This window comes from Anabrus simplex, chromosome 5 (genome assembly GCF_040414725.1).
Source record: "Anabrus simplex isolate iqAnaSimp1 chromosome 5, ASM4041472v1, whole genome shotgun sequence".
NCBI classification, from domain to species: Eukaryota; Metazoa; Arthropoda; class Insecta; order Orthoptera; family Tettigoniidae; genus Anabrus; species Anabrus simplex.
The window spans coordinates 7,555,703-7,575,060 of NC_090269.1; the positions used below are offsets into that span (position 1 = coordinate 7,555,703).

The 19,358-nt window shown below is 40.6% G+C and overlaps 1 protein-coding gene and 1 pseudogene across 10 annotated transcripts in view; both read left to right on the top strand.

Annotated features, from left to right (window-relative positions):
* Positions 1-19,358, top strand: part of Tlk (Tousled-like kinase) — an 883,856-nt gene that overhangs the window by 807,202 nt on the left and 57,296 nt on the right. For all 10 annotated transcript variants that reach the window (XM_067146736.2, XM_067146743.2, XM_067146741.2 and 7 more), the window contains one exon: positions 3,007-3,118. In XM_067146736.2, the coding sequence (XP_067002837.1) occupies positions 3,007-3,118 (112 nt within the window). The remainder of the gene's footprint in view (positions 1-3,006; positions 3,119-19,358) is intronic.
* LOC136875121 (protein krasavietz-like) lies at positions 4,077-10,621 on the top strand (annotated as a pseudogene).

The window sequence follows — 19,358 nt, forward strand, 5'->3', positions numbered from 1 at the left end:
TTCTGATCCACACACACACATCTATTTCCGGCTTAATGTGCTTTCCCTTTCTCATATTACATAGTATTTCTCATCCTTGCAAGCTACTGAGTTCATATGGTCAGTCAGAATGAAAATAATACGCATTCATGTTTGGAAATGTGTTACCGCATCAAAGAATATCATGATTACATTTGGCCATGAACATAGTTAAATAATATATCAATGCACTCTCGTATTTAACATACAGTATCTACAACTGTCATATGATTCTGTCACGAATCTCAATTCTATTATAGTACATATCAATCTTACCTCAATTAGGTCATCCACACGATGTGCCCTCTTTCACGTACTCTTTTCATTTGACACGAAATTTCACCTCATATAAATGTAACATAGTGTTTCTTCAGCAAATAGCATTCTTATCCACACCGAAGCACATAAATAAACATCCACGTTTCAATATTCACAAATACATTCCGTCGAATAACCATATTACAACTTCATTTCAATACACAACTATCACTTCATTTGTATAATCTCTACCACAAACATATCGCCGATTACTCTTATAATGCTATGCTAACTATCTCAGAATTGCTTTTCTATTAAATGCATTTCAATAACCATGTATATTCAAACCCAAAACAGAGTTCATTGCTCTCGTGTTACAGAGCAAAGAGTACGTAACTCAAATACATTCATATCTGACGCGCGTGTCAAATGTGACGTAAACATTGTGCAAATTAATATGAGATCTATCGAAGTTCCACAATATCTGTTAACTCATTGCTATCAGCTCTTAATACAAACACTTCATTCCTTTACTCATGCCACATTCTACTATTCTGACCAAGTGCGGTAGCGCGTATATAATGTAATAAAAATCTATTCTACACTGCCATATTATATTATAGCCTTAAATATCTCACACTTCACTTGTATAATTCACATGCATTCTTAGTTAAACGGTTAATATTACCAACTAATCATCACATGCCGAACTTAGAGTGCGCATGCAGATCAAAAAAAACTACGCAACTAAAAAAATGTAAAGACTTAGCTCGTTTGATGTTATATCTGGTGGTTAGACCCACGGTTGGAATCCGGGTCTGGTCATCCTCCGTCCTCCCGTTCAGAACCGGCTTCTGGTGGGTTGAGATTCTCCCTCATCATGGTCTGGACATCAGGTTGGACATCGCCTTCCTCGTCATGTGCTGGTCATTTGGTTGGGATGTACCTTTCCCCAGTTCGGTTCATCTTGCATTTTTAGCAGGCACACATCATTTCAGTTCTGTAGGCAGCAAATATATTCATTTTGGAGAAGGAATCTGTCATTATATTTTTCATTTCTACGATGATATCTCTTCAGTCGATATTCTTTTCCTTGTTCTTTGGGATGTAGGTTTTTCTTTGGTCGGCATTAAGTTCTCCGTATATAAGAATTTATATATCAGCTTTTTCTGTGGAACTCGAAATTTACTCTCCTCCTTGAATTGAGCTAGGATAATCTTCTTCCCGTTTGAAATTATTTCTCCTCTGTTACAGTTGGTCCTTCGTTACCAAACGTAAGACGATTGCTCACGGGATCCTGCTAGATCTAGATCACCGTATTTTACTTATTTTTTTATTTCTCGGCTCTTCTTATATCGTCCGCTGGTGAATTATTCCGTCAGTTTTTTAATGACAATCCTTATTCTTCGATATTTTCTTCTCAATTCTTATATATTCTTCCAATATGAAGCTCGTTTGGCAGATGCGTCTTCCCTCTTGCGATGCAAATTTTTAAGGTGAAGTTTTTTAACAATCTCTTCGCTGCTATATATATATATTTTTTAAAAGAACAATCACCTTGACTCTCTACCCGTAGTGCCTTCCAAATTGGTTCATTCCGAGATGTGTGGCCTTCTATGACATCGCACTATCTAGAAATTCATAGTATCTCATAGATCGCATGGGCCATATCTTCCTACGCCGCCATTTTGCAGACGGTCTACGAGATGCGAACGGGCACAATATTAATAATCCTATATCCTCAGCTTCCATTTGGTACAGGAATTTTGATGCCATCTAGTTGCCTGCTCTCAATTTCGACATTCTATTTTACTCTAGGCTAGCTATATGGCAGAGTAAATTGAATTTCTCTTTATCTATGTCCGAGTGTTTTAATGAATTTTGCTTGGTAAACATCAAATGTGTCGCCAGAGATCTTTTACATGCCAAATCGAATTACATGGCCTTTTGAACTTTTTCCCACCCTTCAAAAATCTGACTACCTCTGCCAGGTTTGAACCTGTTAAATTGGGATCCGGAGGCTGATGCTCTACCACAGATCCACATAAGGAGCTACTTTTGTTGATGCTTTTTATTTTGAAGTTGCAAAGAATGATAAGGTTCCTTTTATCATAATTGTTTAGTTGTGTTTTTGCTTATATAGGAATTTTGTCGAATGAAGGTTCCGTGTATTTCAGAAAAATCTGAGGTTTGGATGGTGGTTACATTTCAAACTTGTCCAAATAGTTCCCTACCATCTCCACTACCATCAGTAAATGTGTAATAAGCAAGGTCTCTGTCAGTTTTTGTGCCACTTTGAGTCACTCTGTTTCCTTTGGGTCGTAGTGTTAATGCGCTTCGGAAGGTCATTTTGTCAGTCTCTTTTTTCTGTGTGTCTCGCACCCCCACTCCCCAAACTAGTAGTATCAGTGTGAACAGAATTTTATTCAGCATCCACGAGACATCTGTGTGTTAAGATTTGAACTGTACGCGTTTATGCTCAGTAGTGTAGTACTGCGAGCTGTGCTCATCAGACAATTCATACTCCATAGCAACTTGGCAAATTATGTGATAGAGTTAATTTTACTGCTGGAACATATCGTCATATTCTTTAATACCTATAAAGTATATGTAAAGTAGTTTGGTTTATTTCACTAAATAGAACTATTGGTAATTTCCTGGTACTCATATATCAAAAACACCATAGGTATTATTCACTGCCTTTTAATATGTCATCACTTTTTGTTGCAGGTATTTGCCACCAGAATGCTTTGTTGTGGGCAAAAATCCTCCCAAGATCTCTTCGAAGGTGGATGTCTGGAGTGTAGGTGTAATTTTTTATCAATGCCTATATGGCAAAAAGGTGAGTGTTTTGAACTTATTTCATTTTGAAATCATGTCAGTTATGTTTAATCATTTATACAGGCTGTCTGAAAATAAAGTATGGACAATTTATTGGCATAATACACCCAATAATGTTATAAAGGATTAATCATCCATTTTTTTCCTAAGCTGTTTGGTCGATCGCCAGTGGTAACTGTTTCATATCTTTTTGTCCTGTGACATAGTGCACAGAATTTGCAACAAGATGTTAGAGGTGAAGAGTGTTGATATCTGCATTCAGAATTCCCAAAATGCATGGGATATACAGAAATGATCTTAACATTTAGTAGTGAACGGAGTGCTGACGTGAGAGTGTGACTGAGGACCACACAGTATCAGCTGTTTACTTGTGTTGTGCAGTTGGCAAGCAACCCAGTAGTGTGTACTAGTGTGTACTTCTTGGCTCGACACATGTGGAGGGAAGGGAGTGGAGTGGCAAATTTGGCATCGGGAAGGAGAGATACAAATAGTAGTTCCTATAAATGTTTGTGGTTGTGTCCTGTACTGGGTAGAACACACCACAGAAATGAAATACATAATACTGATGTTCACAGTATGAACAATAAATAAACAATTAACAGAAATCTATTATCAATTTCTGAATTTCCTAAGGGATCTGAAGTTGAACTGTAAAGATGAAGTCTGCTACTGTTGGGAATCTAAATAATGTAACGATGATGTTTGGCATTAAAAGTGTTGTACGTTTCAGATTAACACCTATCGAAACACAGTAATAATACACAAAACCACGCCAAACATTGTTTTATTAGTCTGTAACCTGTACTGAACTTAGCCTTTAATTTTTGTTACTACCGCAGTGTTTATTTTCATTACATAACTTACGTTTCGTGGGTATGTGTCTTCAGTCATTATGGTATTTTGCAGATTATTTTAATTTGGAAGCTTTGACATTCTTGAGAGGTATTGTATTAACCAATATGCTTCATAAAATGAAACCAGAAGGTGTTTTACTACTAGGATGTAAGTTTTGCACACCAGCTGGTTCAGCGCATGATAATCAGAATGAAGACTCTGCATTATCCAGGCATATTCTGTGATATGCTGCTATTATTAGCATGATTGCATTTGAGCGAGTGACACGTCAATGTGCTATGATAGCACACCGCCAAAAGTTACCAACCAAGACAGCTCAGCCAGCCACACATTGCACAGGCCGACGCAGAAGTAGCTCACGACTGAACTTGAATTTCTTTGTCGATTTTCTGGAGAGCTTTCTCTTGCAGGAAATAAAAAACACTGGAGATGGATTTTTGGCTGGGAGCAGTATGTCCTGTTGTAGTTTCCATTATCTATTTTCAGACACCCTATACCTCTGCATGGTATAGGTATAAAACACTGAGTTCTCTGAATTTCATGTAATTTGTTCTTCAGGAATCACTTCCATGATTCATTTGCGGTGAAGTAAAGGTTTTATTTTTTAAGTCATTTCAAGAGCAGAAGGTTCATTATTGTCCCCTAAAAGTACAAGTTTAATATATTTACCAAGTTCTTTTTTTTTTCTTGTCAGTGAATTTGGAGCCAGCAGTATCTAGAAACTATTTCTAGCAGAATGGTGCGACAGTTCATATGGCACATAGCTCTTTGCAACGGTTGCAGGAAGTGTTCGATGATGATCGGATCATCAGTAAAAACTTATGTCTAAAATAAAGGACGTCCCAATACAGTATCTCCATAAAACAGCACTGGCGAAGCCTCAGTGGTCGAGGGAAGGAATGCGGTGAGACTGCATGTGAGGCCATCCCGAACTCGAGGTCGCCCAAACATGTCCCCTCCCCAAGTGCTTTATTTATAAGGTACAAAAAAAAGTTTTGTGTATATCGCCAAGTTTTTTCACTTACTATGCAGCTGATCATGGTGTCTAAATGAGCACCGAAACTAGTTCTGTAATAAAATACATGTTGTAAAAACCATCCAACAACATTGTATTTTGTATTGAAAAAGGTGGAACCTGCTAGATTTTAATAATTACGAAGTAAACTGCGTTGTCATTGTTACCTCAGTCTGCGGCATATCACTCTTTCATACAGGCTGAATATTTAATCAACTATGTTGGCCTATTGGAAGGTACAGATGATATTCACCCTGAAATTCTAAAATTGCTTGATGAAAACAGTGTTTGATTACTGACAAAGTTTTTTAGTTATACAGGCAAGTTTTTAGTTATACAGGGAGTACAGCATATTTTAAGACTTCATCGTGGAGTACAGAGTCGTAGGAGGAGAAAAGTGGTGACGGCGAGCAGATGCAGTCATCTCGAAGAAGCGACATGATTTTGCCTGTATAAACTAAACAGAACTGAACTCGCCCGCTATATACATGCTCGGGACAAATAAATAAATAAATAAATAAATAAACTCATAAATAAAACTGAACTCACCAGTATTCACAGAAGATGTTGAAAGCAATGTCCCTGAGCTGCAATGCAAGCTTCACATCTTGTAGTGAGATTTCAAAACCCACTTTGCAGTTCAGGGACACTGATGGAATGCACATTGTTTCCAATTTCGATTTTTAATTCTTCTGCAGTTTGAGAATTATTACTGTAAACCATTCCTTTGAGATTTCTCCTGTCAGAGATGGAGGTACCGAACATTTCTAGAGGGGGGAAAAAAAACTGCTTTATCTTGTTATGCAGTTCCTTTCCAGTCGTTTTGGTCAGTTCTTTTGCTCTTCTGTTTTTATACCTCTGTCATTAAATGGTGTAGTCTGGCTGGTGTAAGTTATTGATTGTGAGTACTTGTGTTTATTAAGGGCTTCAGTGAATTAGAATGTATTAAGTTTGCTCGAATGACAACAGTATGGATCTCAAAGGATTCTGTACTTCCTACGGTGCTTCTTGTACTACTTAATGAATATCTTGTAAAGGACAACAAAGCTTTGGATTTTTTAATGGAAGTATTCGTTACTTGTAAACAAGGAAAAGTTCTTGTCAGTTTGACGACTGCTCTGAAGAAAGGTGGTGTTGAAAGCAGGCTAATGGAATACTTTCCCCTGAACAAACAAACTGAGGATCATTTTCGTGCAGTTTTTTAAGATAAAGGTTTGGCTGATATTGTAAAACTCCACAAAGCTCAAACTAGCCAAGAAGTTAAACGTGACCTGGAAGCACAGTTGGAAGAGCAGCAAAGGATATTGTGGCAGATGTTCATGAAACTGCATCCTAGAGCAATATTCAAGAGCATGAGCTAGCTGCACTGGTCTGGTCAAGAGTGATGTCTCAAGTGGAGTGGGACAGAAAAGAAAGAGGAACTGGTGGCAGAACAAGCATTAAAACATCTCAAACAATATACTCCATTTATTTATTTATTTATTTATTATCGTTCCAGCCATCTATGGACCACGTTTTACAGTCTTTACGTTATTTTTCACCAGTCCTGACTTCACATTCTGCCAGTACTTCATCCTTGCACTGACTTCTTTCTTCTGTTCTTCTGTGTAGGTTCTCTTCTTCTTCTTCTTCTTCACAAGTTCTTTCCCAGTCTCCTGGAAACCCTTGAACTCCTTTACGTTTTGTCTAAATTTGTTTCTGTCCAGTACGTCCTCTTTTTCTACTCCTATCCTGGCCAGGTCGGTCCTTACTTCCCGAAACCATTTTGGTTCCGTCTTCCTTAGGCTGAAGAAGCTGAAAATCCTTTTTGTCAGTCGGTTGGTGTCCATTCTCTGTAGATGTCCATAAAATTGAAGCCTTCGCTTTTTCATCAATACGACGACTTCCTCTGTCTTCTGGTATAGTTCTTTTTTTTTTTTTTTTTGCTAGGGGCTTTACGTCGCACCGACACAGATAGGTCTTATGGCGACGATGGGATAGGAAAGGCCTAGGAGTTGGAAGGAAGCGGCCGTGGCCTTAATTAAGGTACAGCCCCAGCATTTGCCTGGTGTGAAAATGGGAAACCACGGAAAACCATCTTCAGGGCTGCCGATAGTGGGACTCGAACCTACTATCTCCCGGATGCAAGCTCACAGCCGCGCGCCTCTACGCGCACGGCCAACTCGCCCGGTGGTATAGTTCTTTGTTGGGTCTAAGTCTCCTCTCCCCACCTTTTATTTTCGGGCCCAAGATCTTCCGGAGCATTTTCCTCTCTTTCTGATGTTCTCTAGATCTCCCTTTCCAATCATGTCCAATGTTTCTGCTGCGTATAAGCATTCAGGTCTGATGACTGTGTCCAGATGTCTTAATTTGGCTCCATATGACAAAGCTTTCTTGTTGTAGGTGTCTCTAGTGAGCTGATACGCTGTTTCCATTTTTCTCACTCGTTCTATCAGAGCTAGCTTCTCTGATCCATTCTCTTGAACTATTTCTCCAAGATACTTGAAGCTCTCTACTCTTTGGACTTCCCCCTCTTTCAACTTTAACATGTGGGGAGCCTCTTTGATGTTGGTCATAAATTCAGTCTTACTGTATGATATTTGCAGTCCAGTCATTTCTGCTATGCTATGGAGTTGTTCCACTCTTTTCTTTGCTATTTCTATGTCACTGGCAAAGTCTGCGATATCATCAGCCTATGCCAGGCAGTCTATCCGTATAGCACCTGCCCCTCTTCCAATACGGAATGCTTCTTTGTCTGGGATTCCTTCTTTCCACTTCCTTATCACCTTTTCCAAGACACAGTTAAAGAGAATTGGTGAGAGTCCATCCCCTTGTCTCACACCAGTCTTGACTTCAAAGGACTCCGATATTTCACCCATGAACTTGACCTTTGACTTGGTGTTGGTAAGTGTCTGTTTGATGATATTCCTTGTTTTACTGTCCACACCAAATTCTTCCAGTATTCCGAATAACATCTCTCTATCTACCGAGTCGTAGGCCTTCTTAAAATCCACGAAGACTACAACATATTTGCTTCGTCCCAGTATCTTGTACTCTATGATGTTCTTGAGATTAAAAATCTGCTCAGCGCATGATCTGCCTTTCCGGAATCCAGCTTGGTACTCGCCCAGTTCTTCATCGAGTCTTTCTTCAACCCTGGTTTGAAGGGCTTTAGACAGCATTTTATATGGGACCGAAAGCAGCGAAATTCCTCTATAATTATTGACCTCCTTCTTGTTCCCTTTTTTGTGTAATGGATGTATTAAAGCAGTTAGCCAGTCTTCTGGAATTCTTTCTGTTTCCCAAATAATTTTAAATAAATGGGTCAGTGATGAGATTAATTCTGCATTTCCCATTTTGAGCAGTTCTGCCACAATACCGTCTTCACCTGCTGCCTTGTTATTTTTTAGCTCCTGGATGATTTGGATACCTCACGTTCGTCAGGTGGCTTTGAATCTGGCATTATTACCTGTGGTCGTTTAATTGCCAGTCTTTCTTGTGTAATGATCAGAATCAACTTGGGCACCTCGTAATACTTTCACGTTCATGATTTCTTTTTGCGCTTGTTTAGAGATCGCCACATGGTCAATTTGGAATTCACCCAGAATCGGATTGGGAGATCTCCACGTTTTTGTTTTCTTGGCAAGTGTCTGAATTTAGTTGACATGAGTTGTAGATTAAAGGCTCGGCACAACTCAATAAGCCTCTCTCCATTCCTGTTTGTCCGCCTGTGTGCCGGATATTCCCCTACTATTTTTCTGAACTTTTTCTCTCTTCCTATCTGAGCATTGAAGTCCCCCATTAATACCTTCACATTTCTTTCGGGAATCCGGGAGATCTGATCTTCCAATTCCTCCCAAAAACTATCAACTTTGTCTGCTTTTTTGCGGTTGTCTTCAATGGTCGGGGCGTGGGCATTGATTAATGTGTACGTTTTGTTTCTACATCCTAAATGCAGAAATGATAGACGTTCAGAGAAACTCTCGAAACCTACAACGGAGTCTATTAAACACTTGTCTACAATGAATGTTGTTCCGAATAGTGGGAGAGATTTAGTGTGGTCCACTATGATGGCTCATTTTCCTTTAAATATCCTAAACTTTCCAGTATCGAGTAAGTCCTCGTCTCTGTATCTTGTTTCTTGTACAGCCAAAACTCTTATTTCCCTTTCTTCCATTGTCTTTGTTAGTTCTTTCAATTTTCCGACCTTAAGTAGTGAGTTTACATTGAGAGTTCCTAGCCAGAACTTGCGTTTCATCTTGAGTCTGTGGTTCCCAGGGGACTCCGACTTCCCCTCGCATTGTGGTGCAGACTCTCCAGAACCCTTTGGCCTGCTTGCGCCACTTATCGTGGCGGTGGATTTCCCTTTTGGGCTGCCACCTGGAGTAGTTTCATCAATGCACTGGTAATCCATAACGCGTTAACTGTCTAATCATTAGACGTGGCAAAGCAAGAATTGCTTCGCAGATATAGAACTGAGATTGTAAGTCTCAGAGCTTCCATTAACAGCCGCCCATAACATGGGATAACAGACTCTGACCAGCAAGCCGCCCGATGCGGGAACAGACACCATAGCTGGATTTGTGGTTCATTGCCCCTTCCGCCTCACTTGCCATACCGAAGAACTTCTCTGCCAAGTCAACCGCTGAGGTCTTCACCATAACCCCGGCAAGGGCTCTCCATACTTATTACCCCTGGAGAGAGGGTGTCCCAGTATTATAAAGCCCCCAGGAACTGGGCTGTCTGTTGGTCCGAGGGTTCCTTTCCGTGGTTTTAGAACCAGCCCACATTTCTGTGAGCCCCTTATCCGCCACCTTGTTGATGTTAGCTGGTGGGCGTGAGCCCGGGACGGATGAATCATTCATTTTGATTCACCCTCACTGTAAGGGTTTTTAGTCCAAACGGGTAGCTGGTGTTCTGCTATGATGTTTATTATTATATTATCACAGACCACCAAGATGGCTCCCAGCAGTAGGCTAAGATCTGTTGATTAGAGACGCATCAATGGAAGAGTGGAATGATATATCTAGTTGGTATTATCTATGGAGACCAAGAAAATTTAGCGAGTGGGTGGTTGTTAGGGCAAGGTTAGCAGCCAATTATACACTCTTGGTAAGTTATCTATGGAGCAATTGTAGTTAAATTCAACATGGAAGCATTTATGGCAATAAAATGAAATAAAATTATGCCCTCAAATCAATTAAAACAAGCTCTAGATTCCCAAGATAACAAGTTCACACAACCACCACACCAATCAAATGCTCAAATACTCCCTGATACCCACAGACACTACACAGAACGCGAGAAAAGATGTCAAGATCGCGGAGCTCCACTTCATGACTCCAGCTTGGCGGCCATAATATTATTATTATTATTATTATTATTATTATTATTATTATTATTATTATTATTATTATTATTAACTACTATAGGTTGATCTGAACTGGCTCTCGTTTTTGTTATGGTAACATGAATTTCATGAAGATCATACTGCTCTTCTATAAGACTGACCTATTATCGGAAAAAGTGATTCTGAAATGGTATAACAAAGGCAGCTCAGTTAAGGGCAAGATGATGTTCCTGGACCAAATGAAGTTTGTTGAATGGCTGCAGAATGCAGAGGAAGAATCTGAATCTGGGGAGGAAGAGGGCTAAAATTGTAGATAACAGTGCACAGAGAGTTGCAGAAGCATTTTTGAGGAATGGACTAATATTATTGGATGCGGTGGAGCGGTTGGTTGGGAGGCTATTGAGAATATTGTAAACTTGTGTTGACATTTGTGACAGTGAGCCACTGCAAATGCTATTGGTCTATGTTAGTTTGGTGATAGGCGCGGGAGGAATAAAGGTAGAATGAAACTTCTCATTGAATTTTTGAAACATTAACTCGGTTGGGACATCATCACTATGTAGCTTTAGATTCAGTGGTTGTTTATAAGGTTTCCGGTTATAGAAGTGATATGCCAGTTGTGGTCATTCTTAAGATGATATTTTGAAGTTTTCCTGAGGTGTTTGAAAGTATTGTACTTGTGTGGACATGGAGAGGGTGCGTAAAAATAATCCCGTGAAGAGGCACGCACAGTGTTTTAGACCAAGTCATGAAACAATAGCAGAAATTAAGCAAAAACTATTTTTAATGATACAAAACTAGTAAATAATTTTTCACGAACTTGTAAATAATGTGCACAGGTATTTTGACAATACAAAAATTGAGTGTTAAACAATTGACTTTCATTCTGCATCATCATTAGATTCTTGACTTTCTGTACTGCACTGAACATGTCGCAGCCGAGTGTTCTTTATAGATATGTCGCTGGCATACATGACATCTAGTCTTTTTTTTCTTCTGTTACAGACCCTTGTAGTTCTTGTGGAGCTGCAGAGGGCTGCTCTTCTTCAGACAACCCTAATATTTAAGGAACGTTCCTTTTTTAGTCCTGTTAGGAGAGTTTGAATACTGTTCTTGCAAATATCTCGTGCATAGCTGTTGATTCAGTTCCTTCAAATAATTACGCCTTTGAATTTTTAAGTTACCTTTCGCATGCTTGTAAGTAATATAAACATTCATTTGAGTAATGTTCAAGATAGTAAAAAAAAGTAAGTCATTGGCCAGCGGTTGCTTGTGTATGAAACTGAGTAACGCTCATTATAAGTCTTTCGATTTCTCTTTCCCTGTTTCTATCCACGATGTATTGGACTTTACTATATACAGAGACACTATTTTACACAAAAATAAAACAAAACTGACACATTCTTGATATATTAACTGAAAAAATAAAGTAAAACATAACTCACACACACGCATACATCATGGGGCGCTCCAGGAGTTTTGGACTGGGTCCGTCAAGCAATGCACTTCAGCTGAAACTGAGGAGCATGAGGGGTGAATTGTTTATGCACACGAGTCCAATGTAAGGTACTGAGAGGATGGAAGCTAGTGGACCGCTATGTTGAGAACTATAAACTTTTATCTCTGAACCCGGTCGAAAAGACCATGACATGCCCTCTCCAGGGTTAAGTAGCAGCTTAGTTTTGGCACTCATCCGGTGGGGGGGTATTTTGTGTGATCTGGGTTTTGAAGAAGAGTGCATGATGTATAATTGTGGTAGATATTAAGTCCTAAAAGAGGGAAAATGCGTTGCTGATAACCAGCACCAAGGAAGAGATAAGTCCTGATTGACAGTCATCCAGTCTACTTCACTCCATAGAGGAAATGTTTGTCTTGCAGCAGGTATGTCGCAGCCTTGATGCCGAAAAGCAGGCTGAGAATAGCTTTGATTGAGTCGTGATGTAGATCATCATTTCGTGTGGCTATTTCTAGCCGGGTGCAGCCCTTGTAAGGCAGACCCTCCGATGAGGGTGGGCGGCATCTGCCATTTGTAGGTAACTGCGTGTTATTGTGGTGGAGGATAGTATTATGTGTGGTGTGTGAGTTGCAGGGATGTTGGGGACAGCACTAACACCCAGCCCCCGAGCCACTGGAATTAACCAATGAAGGTTAAAATCCCCGACCCGGCCGGGAATCGAACTCGGGACCCTCTGAACCGAAGGCCAGTACGCTGACCGTTCAGCCAACGAGTCGGACGTGATGTAGATGAAGACCGTTCATGAAGTTTGACAAAATATATGAGTCTACTGGGTCAGTTATTGTTCCAGCGGTTGTAGATTGCCAGGATACGTGTGAATTGAAATCATCGATTAGTGCTATTTTGTTGGATTTATTCAGCGCTAAACCCGTAGTAGTCTTGAACACTGTTATATCGTCTGAGAGTGGACAAGTTTTTTCTTTGAGAGATCATAATCTCAACCCAAGTTAACTTGCATTTAGTTTCTAGATCGGGTCTGCGATAGATTTTTGCTTTATTACTAACTGCAATCATTACACTTCTCCTCTTTTACTGGCACCTCTGCTCTTATGAAACACTGAAAAGTTAGATGAGAATGGAAAGTCACCATCCTAAACAAAATCAGGTAGATTCACAATTAGAATTTTTAACTTATAAAAAATCAGGTAGCCATGTTTCTGTTAAACAGAAGATATCAAACTTGCTAAATTCAGATTCACTGAGTACACAGTCAGTTAATTTGTTTTTCAGGCTCTAGGTATTGTGTTAATAAAATATTAACCAGCCCTGGATTTAAGTGAACGTCACTAGGCAAGTTGGCCGGGCGGATAATGGTACGAACATGCCAAGTGGATTACTCCTCACTCAGTGCTCATAGCAGTGCTCTTCACTCATCACTCATCATTCAAAGGCGAACATACCGGGTAGGAGACCCTCGCTCTTTCTTCATTAACGAGGAAACGTTTTCCATCCAGTTATGCTTGTGCAGCATTCACGAGAAGATAGCATTGTGTTCTTTAAATGTAATTTTCTTTTATGAAAGTGTTCATACTCCTCAGTATACATAATAGTACCGGGCGAGTTGGCCGTGCGGTTAGGAGCGCGCAGCTGTGAGCTTGCATCTGGGAGATAGTGGGTTCGAATCCCACTGTCGGCAGCCCTGAAGATGGTTTTCCATCATTTCCCATTTTCACACCAGGCAAATGCTGGGGCTGTACCTTAATTAAGGCCACGGCCGCTTCCTTCCCATTCCTAGGCCTCTCCCATCCCATCGTCGCCATAAGACCTATCTGTGTCGGTGCGACGTAAAGCAAAATAGCATACATAATAGTTAAGTACAGTAGCAGAAGTGATGATGAACTTACGATATCAAGCAAACTGTACTTGATTTCAAGTTCTGACATCCAATTAATAAGAGAAAGCAGAGATTGGGTGAATTCCATCATTTATACCAAGAAGTGAAGAAAGACCCACAGAAATTTCATGACTATTGAAGAATGTCAATGCAGATATTTCAACTACCACCGAATGGCCAACGTTGATCCCTTCGGTTCAGTGAATCCCGGGTTAAATTCTCAGCCAGGTCAGAGATTTTAATGGCGACATTAATTCTTCTGGCTCGGGGACTGGTTGTTTGCGTTTTTTCCAACACTCTCCTCTTCGTACTCAGACAACACACCATACTACCAACTACCACCAAAACACGCAATAGTTTTTTTTTGCTTTACGTCGCACTGACACAGATAGGTCTTATGGCGACGATGGGATAGGAGAGGCCTAGGAAGTGGAAGGAAGCGGCCGTGGCCTTAATTAAGGTACAGCCCCGGCATTTGCCTGGTGTGAAAATGGGAAACCACGGAAAACCATCTTCAGGGCTGCCGACAGTGGGGTTCGAACCCACTATCTCCCGATTACTGGATAATGGCCGCACTTAAGCGACTGCAGCTATCGAGCTCGGTACACGCAATAGTAATTACATCCCTCCACGTAGGGTTGATGTCAGGAAAGGCATCCATCCGTAAAACAGGGTCAGTCCACATGTGTGATACGGTTCGCATCCGCGGCCCCACAAGGTGTGGCAAAAGGCGGTAAAATAAGAAGATGAAGAAGAATGCAGACATTTCAATATTTGCTGAAAGGAATTGAAGGCAATATGAGACCACAGAAGTACAGCAACTATGATGTCAATCATATTTGCATTGAAGAAGAACTGGTCATTACAATAGCGTAAGCAGTAGTAATATAATATTATTGTTCACTTCAATAAAGCAATCTGTGCTTCATCGAAAGATTAAATTTACAGAGTATAAAGATAATATTCAACAAGTAGCCTACTAATTTAATATGAATATTTTACCTTCAGTGAACGCAGGCTGATAGTATGAGTAGGCGGCCGTGGCCTTCAACCAACCAATCGCAGAACAGCGCTCAAGAAGCATATCGCTCCAAAATCAAACCGATTTGATTCTTGAGGGAGGAGCGGAGAGAAGAGGGATGAGTGAAGTGCCGACATGAACGCTACTATTGAAATATATGGATTTGTTTTGCATCTCTCAGCTTCCTGTGTGAAGAGAAAGGAGTGATGAGCGCTGAGCGAGGAGTAATCCACTCGGCATGTTCGTACCCTAAGGGCGTGCAGCTGTAAGCTTGCATCCAGGACATAGCGGGTTCAAACCCCACTGTCGGCAGCCCTGAAGATGGCTTTCCATGGTTTCCCATTTTTGCGCTAGGCATCTGCTGGGGCTGTACCTTAATTAAGGCCATGACCGCTTTCTTCCCACTCTTAGCTCTTTCCTCTCCCATCGTCGCCATAAGACCTATCTGTGTCGGTGCGACGCAAAGCAAGTTCTTATAAGTGAACCTCACTGGAAAGAAGAAGTAAGAAAACTTGCACAGCACTTGAGGAAGCATGGCAAAGCTCGTGGAGAACGGAAACATACCAGGCGGAGAAAATAAAATGCCGTTTAACGAAGTAGCATTGTAGTACCGAATCACATGATACTTCTCTTGCTTTAGGAATGGTTGCGGAGACGAAAGGACACCACGACACACTTCCGTACACAAGAAAGACTAGGAAAAGAAAGTAAAATGTCAGAGGTACAGAAACACAACTGTTGCTAGTTGCCGCCATTTTGCCTTTTCATCCTGATAAGATACCCTGTTATAGAGAAAATGGTAAATCATAAATCATACCTCCTGTTGCTTGTAAAAGAATGTGATATAATGCTTCCCTGAGTTGCTATGAAACAGGCCTGTCTTGACCAATCAAAGTAGATATCTCATGAGAGATTTATTAAAAAAATAAACAAATTGTCCTTTCTCCAATGAGAGTCACCATTCATATCCAGAATATAATCAGGCTACTATTTCAGTAACATTTACAAACATCAAAAAGTGGAAATTTATAATTGTTCATGCTGTTATTGTCTTTTGGGGGTGGGAGGGAATATTAACCATGTTCTCAGGTGTAGATAGAAATGAACGATATTTAGAAAATCCCTCAATCTATTTTGCAGAATGGAACTTCAAAATTTTGAAGTACCATAACTAATCAACTTAAGCAACTAACAAAGTCGCTAGCATCAAAATAAAAGGCTATTAATAATGTAATGTAATGTAATGTCGTGTGGCTTTTAGTGCCGGGATATCCCAGGAGGGGTTCGGCTCGCCAGGTGCAGGTCTTTCTATTTGACTCCCGTAGGCGACCTGCGCGTCGTGATGAGGATGAAATGTACCCTTGCTTCCAGCAACCCCTGTTCAAAATACTTGTTTGCTGTCATGTTTCACAGTCCATGACAAGACATGATTTCACTTCTTTGACCACATCAGTTTGTATATTACATGCATAAGTGCATACCATTCATGAAGTTCCTATGACACTAACATCAGTTGGAATTTGGCATGCAATATCAGTAGCAAGATTAGTGCATAGTGCCTCTGTATTTTCAAGGAGTTCTTTAGCAATTGAATGATACAAGTGTACTTTTAATAAGAGAGTACTGCTTTAGCTGATCATCTCTAGGAACTGTGACCACCAAGATCTTTGGATTTGACTTTATCATCTTGTGGACTTATCAGAACTTCACATCCTCAAACATGGAACCATTTGAAAGAGAATTTTACACGTGAAATTGATAGTATTGACCACGCAGTGCTCCATGAACAGGTTCAGCTGTGCCTTGAAGTAGAGGGGAGGGCATTTTTGCACTGTGAAAGTATTCTCCAAAAGATTGTTTATTTAAGATGCAGTACAGGATATTGTTACAAGAAAGAAAGGGCTTTTTTTTTTTTTTTCAAGAATCCGATGAAGCGTCATGCAATGTCTCTAGTATGCCTGTCGACCGTGTCACATTGCACTTGTCAGTTCCGAGCACGCAGTGAGCCCGTAAACGCCTAGAACAATAGTCGCCTGCCAGGTGTGAAGTGCGTGCTGTTGTTTGATTTCTTCATGCTAAGGGGTGTAATGCAGCCGAAATTCATCGACGAATGAGTAATGTGTACGGTGAAACTTTCATGAGTGACAGTAAAGTGCGGCAGTGGTGCAGGAACTTTGAAGCAGGATGAGCATACGTACAGACATTCATGATGCAGGCAGTCAGGTAAGGAAGCGAGGATCAGTCGAAGCGTTTGTTCAGCGAGTGAATCAGGTGATTCGAGAAAATCATCATTTCAAAATTTCTGTGGTGAGTGATTCATTTCCTAAAATTTTAGGTCAGCTCTCCATACCATCGTGAGTGGGAAACTTCAGTACAGCAAACTCTGTGCAAGATGTGTTCCCAAGCTGCTGTCTGACCATCACAAAACACGGCGAATGGGCGCTGCCTTAAAGTTTCTCCAGCGCTACGATGCTGAAGGAGAAGATTTTTTGAACAAAATTGTCACGGGGATGAAACATGGGTCCAATTCATAAATGAAGGAACAGAAGAGCAATCCAAAACATTGGATCCATTCTAATTCCCCGAGTAAACCAAAAAAGTGCAAGCAAACCTCCATCAGAAAGTGTATGGCTACTGTGTTCTGGGACTGAAAAGGAGTTTTGTTGGTGGAATTCATGGAACATGGCACGGCCATCACTGCAGCCTCGTACACTCTTATTCTTCAATGTCTACAAAGGGCAATTCAGGAAAAGCGAAGAGGAATGTTGTCGTCAGGCATTGTATTTCTTCATGACAATGCTCGGTCGCACACTGCAGCTGCATTAAGGAGGACAGCATTTTGGCACAGACAACGAGCTGTAGGCCAATGTAGAAAACTGGCTGAAAGCACAGGCGGCTTTCAATGACCAGGGTATGGGAAAGTTGGTACCACGCTACGACAAATATCTGTGTCAGAGCGGCGACTATGTAGAGAAGTAGCTGGACAGTGTAGCTAAATGTTACAAATAAAATATGTGGTTTTAATTTTGCGACCAATCGGACCTGAAAAAAAAATAGCCCTCGTATATAATGAAAACGAGTTTTGTATGAATCGTTCTCTGTTTAGCAGTAGTATTTTGGTTGTGTTTGGTTATATACGTACACTAATAAAATCTTCCTTTCATGTTATGCTTCAATGTTTTTCCATAAATTCTTTTTTTTTTAGTTTTTTAAGGTGTTTTTTTTTTGCATGGGATTTTTAATCAAGAGCATTTTTACTGCCTTTCATGAAGGTAATTATTTTTCTTGAGGCTGCTCAGCTTACCTCATTTATTACTGAATTAGGAGGATACACTCAACTTTTTACCTTTAAAGTGAATTACCTCATTTATGTGTGGGCATCTTCAGTTCATAATCATTGATTTTCCTTTTCCAGCCCCACCTGGGTCGGGATATTGACTGCACCTTTCCACCTTCATCTATCCAATCACTGCTATGTTCCAATTCAGGTTCCTTATTATGCTGTTGTTGATAAAGTTCAACCTTCTTATTCTGGGTCTACCTCTTGTTGTCCTTCCTTCAGTCTTAGTCTCCATCATCAATTTCAGTATCCTTCCCTCTTCCATCTTCTTTACATGCTTCTCAGTTTCTCTCCATTCTGTCTGAAAGTTTTTCTCTTCCAGTTTCTTTCCCTTACCGGGCGAGTTGGCCGTGCGCGTAGAGGCGTGCGGCTGTGAGCTTGCATCCGGGAGATAGTAGGTTCGAATCCCACTATCGGCAGCCCTGAAGATGGTTTTCCGTGGTTTCCCATTTTCACACCAGGCAAATGCTGGGGCTGTACCTTAATTAAGGCCACGGCCGCTTCCTTCCAACTCCTAGGCCTTTCCTATCCCATCGTCGCCATAAGACCTATCTGTGTCGGTGCGACGTAAAGCCGCTAGCAAAAAAAAAAGGTTTCTTTCCCTTCATATTCATTCCATATTCCATCCTTTCTTGTCTTGTCTATCCTACTTCTCACTGGCCTGGAATTTACTCTTCTCTCCTATCCAGGTCTCTGGTGGATATGTCAGTATGGGGTAACAACATCACCTCTTCACTCTTCCACACTCTTCCAGATAAAGTTAATGCATTTTCTTGCTGAATCCTTTTACTGATCTCCATGTCCAGTCTTGCATCAGTTTGCTTTCCAAATACTCGAAGCTTTCCATAATTTCAAGATCCTGTCCCTCAATTTTGACAGTACTTTCATCTTCTTGAACTTAGAAATACCAAAACAGAGACTTGAAAAGGAGGACAATGTGATCAAATTTGTTGAATTGTCTTCTTGAGATTTCTCTGTGTAGAGACCAGCATATATCCCCAAACTACTTGCCAGACTTCAGTGGACTTACAGATTGAAGTTTTGCTTAAGTGTGGCCAGTATCCAGTAATCGGGAAATAGTGGGTCTAAACCCCACTGTCGGCAGCCCTGAAGATGGTTTCCCGTGGTTTCCCATTTTCACTCCAGGCAAATGCCGGGGCTGTACCTTAAGGCCACAGCTGCTTCCTCTCAATTCCTAGGCCTTTCCTATCCCATCGTCGCCATAAGTCCTATCTGTGTCGGTAAAGCAAAATAGCAACAACAACAACAAAAAACAAACTAATTGGCAATGTCTCTATTTTGAGTGAGAGCCAATGTCCTAGTTACCGAGC